Below are 13853 nucleotides of genomic sequence, written 5' to 3'. Positions count from 1 at the left end.
AACATGATTTCATAGTAAGAGAAATAAAACTTCAAAAGGAAAATAGTAGAGGCTTTTGCACATTAAGTTACATAATGCTTCAACACACTTAACTTCCATTACATAGAACTTCAAAAGGGAAATAGTACATACTGCTTCAACAAACCAAACTTCAAATACACACAACTTCAAAAGGGAAATAGTATAGGCTTCTACCTATTAATTTTACATACTGCTTCAATAAGTCTGCAAACTAGAGTAGAGAATTCTTATAAGAATTCATTTATTCTTCAAACATAGAGTTTTAAGCTTTGTAATTCCTCACACCATTTCATACTTCCTGACTTCAGCATAAGTTACAGACTGGACAGGAAGAACTCAAAACGAGCCATTTATCAAGGCATGCAGCGTGAAACTGCAAAAAAAAAGAAAAAAAGATGAGTGAACACTGACAAGAGTGCGAAATACAAGACCGTGATTAAGTTTGTGGATTAGAATAAGAAGTGGTGTCAAGATCAGTACTTTTAGAAAATATTTTCAGCAGATTGGCAATGTAGTAGCGTGTTTCCTTAATTTCCAAATTACTGGGGTTTATTCAAGCTTCAAAGATAAGGAACTGGTAATTATAGTCGATTACATTGAGTGAATTTTATCCATAATCGTTGAAATATAGCTTCAACTCAGATCTAAGTCCACCATACTGTGATTTAGGGAAATGGTTGAACGTGATCTATTATAGAGGAAGGAAGAAAATATTAGATAGAATAGGAAGAAACCTGATGGATACATGGAAAGCAACAAACAAGGTCTCCCTCAATAACTGGCTCCAAACAAATATTACATATCAATTCATCAGATGAACCATCGTCGTCTGGCATACCTATTGTCATAGATTCCTGCTTCATTTGAAAGGAGCATATTATAAATACTGAGAACAAAACCAAATGTTTTAAGCAAGTTGAATGGAGGATTTCATAAAAACAAGCACAGAAGAAGAACACAAAAGGACTAGAAAAATATATGATAGGACAAGTATATCGTGGAGCTAGAAAAATATATCTCATTAACGGGCTGCATATACAGATATCATGAGAGTTTTAGGTCTTTTCCCCTCCCCCTCTCTTGAAAATCTAAGGCAAATAGCTGTGAGAGAATTGATTTTTTACATTACTGCTTCTGGATTTGCAAATATTATCCAATAAAGGAAGACGACAAGCAACTAAGGGAAAACAAGGGGCAGCTAAAATAGACGTGAAGAGGTCACCAAGCTATATATAGTATTGTGGCATAACCCTTGAGCATATGAAAGAAATTACCTGGTCTAAGGCTAAGGCTGAGGTTGAAGAAGATGAGGCCTGTTTCGGTGGTGCATCCTCACTGCAGGAAAGACCAATACAGAACGTCCATAAAAATTTCAATGCAAAACTGTCCATAAAACTTTCAATACAAATAAACTCATCGAAAAGTACACATTTTTCAACTTAACATTTGGTTCTTCAAACAAACTAGATGAATGCACAAGTCATGATCTCTTTGTTGCAGTTTCATATTTCCAACTTTTTTATTTTCCCCAATCTCAAAAATATATTCAAAAGTTTTTTTTTTTATTGTTAAAAATATATGCAAAAGTATTTGGTAGTTAGCTGAAGGGAATGTGATCAACTAGTATTACTCTAGATTTGAAACCACATGTTTACCTTCAGTTGCTCAATCGTCCTACTCTATGTGCACAAGAATTTAAGTGAATTCTAGGCTTGAGAGAAAAAAGCACGACTTAAAATGCTTGTGACTTACCTCTCTAGACAAGTGTCTTTGCAACTGTGAGCAGGTAAAGCATTTATCTCTTCGTCATTCATGGAGGGAATTCTGAAGATATTAGCAGAAGACAACTCTCCGTAGGTATGGTGTTCTGCACATGGAAACAACCATATAATAAGAAAACAACTGTTTTTATTTTCCTGACAGAATCTTCAAAGGTGAGTATGATAATGATTCCAAGAACACATACACATCAAAACTATTGCTAGAAAAAGTTTTTGCAGATAACACAGCAAACATACCAAACTCATCAACTTCACGATTTAGAAGAGCAATTTGGAGCCTCAGGTCTTGCAATCGTCTTCTGGTGGGAAATGCTTCTAATGGAGGCACATAGTGATGGAGTTCATCACAATCAATCAAGTGGTTAACGGATGCAATCCTTGCTCTGTCTCTAGCTTGACGTATAGAACAAATTTCATATATCATAACGACTAGTATCACCGGGACAACATGTACAGCAATGACGCCCTGCACGTGAAAATTTGACACCATCATGTCAAAATATTATGCCACCAAATGAGTCAAGAAAAATGCTCACTAATATTCAGCTTAAGACTAGGACAGAAGTTACCACAACAACCCATGAGTCATCAGGGGGGCTTATAGCGTAGACGACAAGAGCTGCCAAACAGTTTAATGAATGGATAATTAATAGATAGAAACCACATAAAGAATTTGCAAGAAAAGAATCATAAAAAATGAGGCAGAAACTTTACCTAGGATAGTCAGAACGACGGATGATAAACTTGTGGGGCTTGAAAAAAAATTACGCTGGTAGTAAAGAAATTGCAGTGTCAAGACAAGACTAGAGTATATACTGGTAAATATTTCTTGACCTCTATACAAGTATATAGAACAAATACTCTGGTTTACAGGAAAAGAATCACCATTTCGGAAAACATGCAAGATAAAGAGTAATGCAAGCAAGTAGCACAGCCATTAAGGATATACGAAAACATCTTGTGCCCTTGGCTGCATCTTTAACAGCTTGATTCAAAGGAAACAAAGGCAAATGCACGGAAATATGCAAGTGCTTAGGGGGCGTTTAACCATGATTTTTTTTTTTACTTTGACTCTGGGAAACAGTTTGGCCATAAAATTCTGGAATTTTAGGAATTTTGAAAAACATCAAAAAGTTGTTTTCACTTTTTTCACTCCAAGTTAATCACAAAAATTCAGAAAACCACTTCAATTTATATTCATGGCCACACATAACTTGGCCAATTTTCAAATATCATTTTTCACTTCTAAGACAAAAACTACTTTATTCAAATACTCACAATTTTTATGGTCAAACTTAATTTAAAATTCTAAACTCATGAGGAGCTAAAAGGAAGCACTTGATAAGGACGACCACAAGTCAAAACAAAAATTACTAAATATTCATCATCATAACTTCTAGAAGAGATCAATGATGAATAAGTAATTCAATTAATTTTTAAAACTATGATTACCACGATCGACATAATGGCCAAGATATCTTGAGCCTTCAGAAAGCTGTACTGTGAGACCCTTACGTTCACTTACAGTGGAAATATCTGCATAATTCAAATTGTCAGATTGTTAGCCCTTAAAAAGTTCCTTCCCGCTATACCCTTTTATCAAAAGCAAGCATGATCAGTCCCGGCCTTAGTTGGAATTTCACAAAGAAGTAGATCAGATCTTTAAAAGTTGAGATAAGTAGTTGCAAATGAGTAACGATAAAATAAAACAGAAATGAAGAACACCGTTGTGTAAAAACAGCTAATTAGTTCAATTTGGGGCCTTGTTATAAGGTTGCCTCATCTACCTTGTTCTAATAATAATGATTGCAGATTATACCAAAATGGTTTCATATTCAAGCACAAAGTCTAAGAGTAATGCTGTAAACGCCCATTCTCCTCAATCTCAACATAGAACTATCTTCTTATAGTTCAAGATGATAAATCATCTCTTTTAGAACTTAGGCATATGCATTGCAATCTGAACCGATGAGGATAAAGATGACTCAAGACGTATCTATTTCAATCTTCAATATGGAAGTTTAGACAAAAAGAGAATTCACTTGATGGCTAGAGTGTAGTGGGAATTGCACTTCTAAGCATTGTGCAATAAATTCATTACCTTAACAAATTGAGATCCCAATAGCACAAACATAACTCAACGGAAGAGTCAAATTGAGTATCGTGGATCTCTGATTTCTTCTTCCTCTACCACAATCACCATCTTAGCCTAGTACATGGTGACACTCAACTAATCTGAAACAGGTCAACATCGTGCTTATACAGGATGTTTTCTTGAAAATTCCTTGCATGAGGGTCGAGCAACTAACAATTTTTCAAGTATACTCATGATTTGTTAATGAAGTACAAACATAATCAAATAGAAGAATAATAAATCAGAAGACCATTCAAGCATAGCATAGGATGATTTACCAAAATGTAAGGCACATTTAAAGAGGAAAAAATTGAGAAATAGGAATAGCAATAAAAGGAAATAGAGATCTAATGAACCTTAAAAGAGAAAGAGAATATCTCCAATGCCAGAAGACACAATGAAGAACAGCATCAAGGAATCCGAACTTTATATATCAATGTTGTCGGTGTTGGTACAGTGTTCTGTTTGTCTGATTCGCTGCCTTAAGGTATCTTTTGCATGAACCTTATCATCATTAGATCAGCACATGTCGGCATTGCATCTATACAAAAAAAAAACTACCATGAAAATTTCCACACGCAACAAGAATATTGAATATAGGCTTTAGAAAGATACACTAGCTACTCCACACTACTCTTTTGAACACGACAAAACTAATAATAATCTTTTTTTCATTAGTAAAAAACTAAAAATATTCTTTTAGGGCGAGGAATCCGATTGGCAAAAACCTTTGGGTAATTCAGAAATGCCTGTATTAGCAAAAACTTGTGTTTCCTTATATACAAATATTTTATCAAGGCATCAACCAGTAAATCAACCATGCTTCAGTCCCAAATTAGTTGGGGTCGGCAATACGCACACTACATATCCGCATTCTATTCAGATCCATTTCATCCAAATACTAAATAACCACAAATTAACTATCAATATAAGTTGATATATCTTAATAGGGATTCAAGAACATAAGGAAATACTCGCATGTATAGGAAAAGCTATTTTAGCCCCTTCTTTTTTTTTTATCGGCAGGATAAGCTTATTGATAACCAGCATCAAGTGAGTGTTGGAAAATATGTACAATTAGCATCATTACAAATTGAGTAAAGAGCTAAAAAAAATCAATCTTGGCTTCGACATCATTATCAACTACAACAATAACATACCCAGTGATATCCCACAAGTGAGGTCTAGGGAGAGTAGAATGTATACAGACCTTACCACTATCCTTGTGGATATAGAGAGGTTGTTTCCGAAAGACCTTTAGCTCAAATACAACCTTCGACATCATTAAATGAAGCCATATTGTACCATAAAGAAAGCGTAGAAAAACATTTGTATCGATTATACTAACATATTCCCGTTTGCTCTCTAAATGTCTTGTTTTCCTTTCCTTACGGATGGACAACCAAATGGCCACTGGGATGGCATTCCAGACCTTAACCCCCAAATTGTTGAAGAGAGGTTAAAAATTATTGAAGTAAGTTACTATCTCATCTAAAAGCTTAAGTTGTTAGAGAGAGCACACTCTTATTATTTAACTGTATTCTCAACTCGCCCCCTCATGTGGGGGCCTAATTCTTTTTTCATGGGTTAAGCATGTGAAAGTAATTTTTGATAATGGATGGCGGTGACATTTAATCCTAGGACCTCTCTTATTACAATACCATGTAAAGAAATGAATCTTGAGCCTAATTCAAGCCAAAAAGCTAGCTCACGAGGGGAGGATTGTCCAATGTCATATAAAGAGACCACAAATCCCTTTTTCATCCAATGTGGGACTCTTCAACACTCCACCGTGTTGAACCTCACGCCTAGGTCTAGACATCTAGAGTGTGGGCAATTGATATGGGCATCCAACATCGGTAAACAATAATTGGGATGGGCTGCTCTGATAAAGTGTTGAAGTGTGTGACCATCTCATCTAAAAGTTTAAGTTGCTAGAGAGAGATCACTCTTATTATTGAATTGCATTCTCAACAAATGAATGAAAAGACGGTTGGAATCCTCTGCTTAGCCTTCACAAAGTACTCATATATTGCATAGTTTAAGCCAAGTGAAGCAAGCTACCTTTTCTGGTGCAGCACTCTTCCAGATTGTTTTCTACGACCAGACAGAATTAGGAGAAATGTTTCTGGAGAGAAATTGATAGCCATCTGCAGTTCCTTTCCATGACAACATATCAGGCTTGTGAGTGGTGATAACGTATAAATTAGACAGCTGCTGTAACAGAAAACAAAAATCCTGCAATAATTAACAATCATTGAATGGCCTTCTGAATACAATATTATAGCCCCATTTATTAAAAGCCACAAAGAATGTGCTCACACAAATAAGAAAAAAAAGTCAACAATAATTGCAACATTTATCTCCACTGCCTCAATCCCAATTTAGTTGAGGAGAAATATATAAATATTTTATATCCGTTCAACTTTATCTAGGTCTCTTTTCACTCCCAACAGGAAATAGCTACTCCCTCCGTATCAATTTGTTTGACCCATTTTGACTTGGCACAGAGTTTAAGAAAGTAAAGAAGATTTTTAAATCTCATGGTCTTAAATTAAAGATACGTAGAATGTACCAAAATACCATTTAATCTTGTGGCCTTAAACATGTCTTATAAAAAGTTAGAATTAAAGAGATTCCAAAAAAGGAAAGAGGCATTCTTTTTTAAACGGAGAGAGTAAATATTAACTTGACAATCTAATCAGACATTTGACAAAGTTGTAATCTCTTCAATAAAAATGATGAAATTCTAGCACATGATAAATGGCAAGAATGTGCTCATATGAATATAATAAAAAACAATGGATAAATAAAAAGGTTATCTCCGCTATGCTCTCCGTGTCCCTTTCCTTTCTTCCAGAAATTTTGTACATAAAGATAAACAAGAGAAAGTGTGGTTACCAAAACATTCAGAAAGAGCACACTATGAGGTACCAACATGAGATTGTTTTTCATTGTCTGGTTTAGCAGAGGTGGGAATCAAACCAATCAAGCTAGAACTCATTAGCTATGCATTAATAAATTAGTTCTTTATCCCAAGTTGATAGTCTGTTTAATCTTCTACATTTCCAAGCCCCTCTTTTGTGAATGAGATTTCATAGTAAAGAACACTCGAAGATAGATATCATTAGTCAAATCCTTGCAAAGTTGAATAGCTGATAAGCTATTACCAAGAATGTGCTGTTGAGTCTACTTATATTTCCCCAAAGCATAACTCCTCGCAACGGTCTTACGCCTAGTCCCTCCACACCAAGCAGAAAGGCCAGCTATCACATTCGTTACTTATCTTTCCCAAAAGCAAATGTTGTGTCTATGTCAGCAGTAAGTGTAATTATTGAAACGAACTCCATAAAAAGAACGATATGAATCTAGCACATTTTGATTGCTATATGACAAGACATTAACATCTCATTACTCTACGAGTTGTGTATCTAAAATCTAAAGGTTAAAGATAGATGATCAAGTACCTAATGCGTTCAAAGTTCCAAATTGGAAAAATGCATAAACTGCTCCACCATATTTGACATTAACATACAAATGTCCAACATATAAGCTATGAGTCCACATGCGCCACTTATCTCATGCTGAATCAATGTCGATAATATTTTTATAATATACTCTCTCCATTCCATACCAATTTATGTGACTCAATTTGACTCAACATGGAGTTTACCAGTTTAAGAAAGAAAGAAAGCCTTTTGGTACATGTCATTTTAAACATGTCATACCATTTGCGTGACTACACAAACTTCTTATTTAAGGATAAATTGAGAAGTTTAAAGTTATATAAATGGGGAAAGAATGTACTTTGATTTACTAGATCTACTTAGAGCAAGTCAATTTCCCTAAATACTTTTTTGTTTTATGAGCTTGATGTCCGGACCAGCTTTCGCACCACCTCCCACCTGCTACTGGTACCAAGGCTAGGACAGATAAAAAGAAAACCCAGTGTTTTTTGTCTTAGTTGGAATTTGAACATGAGACTTCATTGACCACTACGCTACACTATGCCCAACCCAATTACCCTAAAACTAGCGAGAAGTCCAACTGTAAAGTGACAATTTTCAGCTATAAGTAAACACAGAAAATGAAATTGGACAACAATAACATATAATGGTGATATTTGCATTCATTCATTCACCCATCCATCAACACAAATATAAAGTATTTAAGACTGAAATGGAAATCAAATTACCTGTTGGGATTCGGAAATTGGTGTTCCATAATATTGATTTGAGCTTTATCAACAACTAATTTCACTTGTGGCTACAGAAATTTCAACTTTAGGGTTCGATTTCCACCTCGTAATACTCTTACCCAATTCCCCGGAGACCAAATATGTGAACGCCGTCAGAACTGTAACTCAGCATTTCCGCCACCCTTCTGTCAATCTGGTGGGATAGTTCAACTCAGCCGTAATACATCTTTAACTGTCACCTCTAACTTTGGAGGTATACGTACACATTTAAATTTGTATAAAACTTAATAAATAGGCACACGTATTCTAAATGTCAGCATATATGTAAGACGCACATAAGGCACAAAATTATCACGTGGATTAATATGTTTATTTATTTAATTATTTATTTATATACTATTATGATGTTACAATGTGACAAAATAATAAAAGTGAACAATAGAAAGAGAGACAGAAACGAAGATTTTTAATTTTCTTTGGGGATGGAAAAATAAATTTGGCACATGTATTAATTTTTCTTCAAAAAAAATAAATAGATAATTCATTATAAATTTATAATATATAAAATTTATTTATAGCACTCCCCTTAATTCGTTAAAATTTTACTAAAAAGATTTTAATAAGTAATGTGCAATGACATATAAATATTCTTTTATCATTTTTATAGGTTCGATTGGGCGACTAAGTGATGTTAGGGTCATCCATATTCACTATTCACAAAAGAGTCAATACTATTCTTTCATGTAACCTTAGTTATCTAATATTGAGCTTAAATAGTATCCCATAATTTATATTTTCAAACAAGATATACACGTGCAATGCACGTGACGAAATTAGTTTATAGATAAATATAAGATCGAATATTATCTATACAGTCCTATTATTATACAAATAATATTACACAAGCAACCTTTTCGCAACTCAATAATCGATGCAGGTCAAACGAGTTAATTAAGGCTTTTTATTTGCTTGGAATGCTAACTGTTCACCTTTTTTACAATACAGACATGAAGACTCAAAAAAAAATAAAAAAATATGATGAACGTGAAGGCATTTAAAAATACTGTTTGATCGTCAATGAAGTCGGAATATGATAAATAAATATTTATTATAATGTTATATGATATATCGGCTATATTGTTTGTCGTAATACATTCATAATCATTCTTAAAAATGAGAAAAATGTCTTTTAATGGAAGTAGCGAAAGCAAAAGTCTACAAATAGTATTTCACATTATTACTTGTATCATCTCCACCCTCCAACACACCTCGTTTTCATTTTCACTAGGGTATCCCCGTCCCATTACCCCACCCCATCTCTCATTATATATATTTATATTATATACAAACATTTTTACTTCCCTACCATATACAAGAAAACAATAAAGAAAGATTCACTTATTTTCCTAGAATAAAAGATACGTATGTTTTAAGAAAACATTTTCCTTAATATAAAACAAATTCTTGGTGTGAGGTTTGTGTAGATGAATTGAATGAGTAGAGAACAAAAATAGAGTCAAATTTGAAGGGATCCAAAATTCAATTTTGTCATGCGTAATGAAAACTACTACCTACATAATTATTATAGACTATAGTCAATAACACTTCTTTTAAAAACTCTTCTATTACACACTATACTCTTGTCAATTTTAAAAAAGATAGCAAAATAATAGGGAACGTCTTCAATACACGTTACCTCCTCCATTCCAATATATAGTATGTGTTTTACACGTGTGTCTCACGTCAATTCATAAAATTTAATATAAGAAAAATAAAATTAATTAAAATGATAATTGATGTTAAAATAAATATTATACATATCTAAATGATAATGATTTCATATAAGAAGGTGAAAAAAGTTAGTTAAAATAACATGACGTAACCTTTTTTTTGTTCTTAAAAAAAAATTAATTTAAGTTGTTGATTATTGTGATTTATTACTTTTAATGTAATTTGCAAATATATAAATTATTCAAAATGACTTTTTAATTATTAGAAATGTATTTCTTCCCTCTATTTCAATTTATGTGGCGCAAATGAAATTTGAAGAGTCGGTCAAATTTTTATTTGACAATAATTTTATATGATTTTTAAATATTTTATCACTTTTTGTGTAATCTTTAAATATATAATAACGACGTGTGCTTAGCCTCTTTTACTATTGGGAAATAATGACAAGTAAAAGTAGATTGAGGGAGTACGTTATGTGTTGGAGGTAGTAGCAGTGCTTCTGGCGTGCCACGTGCAGATATGAATGCATTGATTTTCATCTGAATTTAATAGGAGTAGATTATTTGACCAATTTTTTTCAAACCACTAATTTTGAAGAGAATCTTTTGAGAAAGTTCATTTTTCGAAAGTATCAATCTATATTCAATTAATCAATTTTGAAAAAAATATTATCTCAACATTAAAGTACTTGTGTTTGATCAATTTTATTTTCGATTTTCTAAAAATAATTTCTACTACTACAGTATATATTTATTTTTTCAGTATAAATTTGACCAAATATCTTAACTTTAAAATAAGCAATTTTAAAAGAACAAAAGAAACTTTTGACTTTCCTAAACTTAATCAACACTTAATAGGTTCTATTTTCACACCATATCCCCATCACATTAAATTAACTCACAATATTAGATAATTTTTATAGTTATACCTCAAGATAAAACTAAACTAATCTTAATCAACACTTAATAGTTTCTATTTTCACACCATATCCCCATCACATTAAATTAACTCACAATATTAGATAATTTTTATAGTTATACCTCAAGATAAAACTAAACTAATCTTAATCAACACTTAATAGTTTCTATTTTCACACCATATCCCCATCACATTAAATTAACTCACAATATTAGATAATTTTTATAGTTATACCTCAAGATAAAACTAAACTAAACTAATCAAATACTGTAAATCTTACTAAATTAATACTCGGTTAATTCATAATTTCTCTAAAATAATAATTTCTTTCGGTCTCGACTTGGACGAATGCAAAAAATCACTCATTTTGATAAGATAATAAGATAATATATTTTCATAAGACCCCATGTCGTTAGAATTTAGAATTTTATATATATCTGTCACGCTCCGAGTTCTACACCCTGGGCGGGACTGACACTCGAGAACCATTTTTGGCCCCATGCGAACCCTTGGCCTGACATACTTACTCAGCGGAAGACTTAAACAAAAGAAATAATCTCAAACAAGAATCTGATGAATAAAACTTAGAATGTCTTTAAGGGATCATTCAAACTAGTCAATAAGGCAAACTCAAGTTTTTAAACAACATCTAAAATGGATAAGGCTAAAGGACTATAACTACTCGTCTATGAAGCCTCTAACACAAAGAGGGATGTTGGACAAGACCCCCGATCATCCTACCAACTGAAATACTTAAAGCAAGCTAAAAAGAGTCCTCCGGAATGCAAGGAGGCTCACTAACTGACTCTGAGTGATCAACTGGATCAACGAGGTACTGGATGCTGATCCTGGTTACCAGTGTCTGCATCATATAAAGATGTAGGACAAATGACATCAGTACATTGAATGTACGAGTATGCGAGGGGAATACTAAACACAACATAAGCTTGAAAGGGATCTGGAAAAAAAAAACACTTACCTTGGCTTTACTCAACTCATGAACAACTTAACTCAAATGCAAAGTACTCAACAATAAAAATAGAGTGCAAATGTACAAGCATTTAAAACAGTAGGTAGCAATTCAATTTGTTAAAGAAATGCAATAATAACTCAATTTACTCATATAATAAAGTAACATAGTTTCTGTGGGAGTTTCTCTAACCGACAACCACCACTATGAGCCTTAGTGGTGATACAACATCTTGCCCACGCTGCCAGAACTGTCATATACTTTGCCATCATATAGAACGCTTTAACTAAGTGGATCCACTAGTCTATGCTAAAAAGCACTTAAGGAATCATCTAAAAAGTATGATTTTTTACTACCCATGATTGCTACATGGTTTATGGAGACTTGAGTTATTATGAACTCGCATCCCCATATCGGTGCTCAATACTACTCCCAAAAATATACTTAGCTCATATGTTTTTAAAACAAAACTTCTTTCTTTGGTTTGAGATAATTACTAAAAACTTAGCTTAAAAGCTCTCTTGGAAATCGGTGTTTCCTTCCTTACTCAAATGTGAAAACATTTTAGCTTTTGGGAATACTTAGTACCGTATAATCTTTGAAGAAATGAACTCTTACTCTTACTCTTTAGTCAACTCACAGCTTAAGTCTTAAAACAAAGTTAAAACGTTTGTGAAAGACTTTCGAAATACTTTATGAACTTCTCTTGACTTTATTCTTTACTTCTAGACTTGACTCTTAACTTTCCTTGAATTGAATTATGGACTCAAGGTTCATGATCTCATGTTTATGGATGATTTCATGATGTTTAGACGTACCTTATAGTGTTGGAATCAACTAGAAAACATAGGTACGTTGCTAAGGAACTAGTACGAAAAGATGGAAAAGAAATGGCAAGAACAGGCGTCCCTCGCGCTCTGAGAGGCGCGGGGTGCCAGCCCTTGAATTTCAGAGGCTGGGGTGGGACGCTCTGGCTAGCACGGCGCCTCACAGCCCAAACTTCAGAGGCCCTTTCTTGGGTTCTGAGAGGGGTGGCACCCCAGGCCCCTGCCCAGGTGCACTCTGACTTTTCTCTTTCGTTTTTCAACTCTAAACCCCCTATTTTGACTTGGTTCTTTCCCCAAACACTTAGAAACAACTATACCATCAAATTACATCAGATTCTACTCGAAATCACACCTAAAATCATGAATCAAACCCAAGAAACTTCAACAACAAGCCCACAAGATTTCAAACGATATAACATTAAGAACTCATAGGATTTGCTTTCAAGACTATACAACTTCGCTGAATTGAATCATGATTGGCGTGTGGATGAACTAACCCAACGCTATGTGATCTTACATACCTCGTAGGAATCACCCCTTGACGAAATCCACTAGTGATTCTTGAAGAACTTGACGATTCTTGCTCCTTCTTCTCTTTTCTCCTCTTATTTTCTCTTCTCTCAAAACCCTAACTTATATTTCAAAAGCGTAAACTGACCAAGTTCAGTTTAGACCCCAATTAAACTCCTAAAAACGAATTAAAGTAATTTGGTAAGGAAAAGACCAAACTACCCTTCCAAAATCCGGATTACACTTTCCTTATTTGAACAGTCCAACTTCCAATGGGCATATCTCACTCATACGAACTCGGAATCGCGCAAACTCAGCGGCGTTGGAAAGATAATTCCAATATCTTTCCTACGTATCTGGAAGCACACCTAACTCATCCTGATCTAGGAGCTATGGTCATTTGAAGTTGACCAAAAACCCAAACTTAACTCAAGTTAACAAATTTCCAGATTTTTCATTCTTTCCTAAAATGACTATTTCTAATTCTAACTCTTTCTAGTTCTTTCAATTGGCAAGATGTTACCATATCCATGTATATGTTATGTAAAGGCAATCGATCAATAATATATATCAGTTCATGTAATTTTATAGTTAGAGTTGTATGTAACTTGCTGCGAATTGCATTACTATAATTACGTTGATGTGTCATAATATTATTAACTTGAATACTATAAATATTTAAAAATTCTTAATATTGTTGTAAGCTTACACATTTTTTTTTAGATTCTCTTATATTGCAAATAATTTATAGTGTTGTTTACCT

At 33.6% G+C, this 13853-nt stretch overlaps 1 protein-coding gene across 1 annotated transcript; it reads right to left on the bottom strand.

The window, feature by feature from the left end:
* Nucleotides 1-138: 138 nt before the first annotated feature.
* LOC125809013 (E3 ubiquitin-protein ligase SDIR1-like) lies at nt 139-5218 on the bottom strand. Its single transcript, XM_049488690.1, has 9 exons — nt 5152-5218; nt 3255-3338; nt 2517-2699; nt 2372-2421; nt 2040-2268; nt 1774-1888; nt 1296-1356; nt 756-875; nt 139-394 (listed from the first exon to the last, which is right to left on the bottom strand). The coding sequence occupies exons 1-9, from the start codon at nt 5216-5218 to the stop codon at nt 326-328; spliced, it is 978 nt and encodes a 325-aa protein (XP_049344647.1). The 3' UTR covers nt 139-325.
* Between the last annotated feature and the right edge of the window lie 8635 nt (nt 5219-13853).

The sequence above is a fragment of the Solanum verrucosum genome, unplaced genomic scaffold (genome assembly GCF_900185275.1).
Source record: "Solanum verrucosum unplaced genomic scaffold, falcon-dt-bn FXZP01000699.1, whole genome shotgun sequence".
Lineage (NCBI taxonomy): Eukaryota > Viridiplantae > Streptophyta > Magnoliopsida > Solanales > Solanaceae > Solanum > Solanum verrucosum.
Note: the sequence above shows the minus strand (reverse complement) of the source record. Positions and strands in the feature narration are given on the sequence as shown.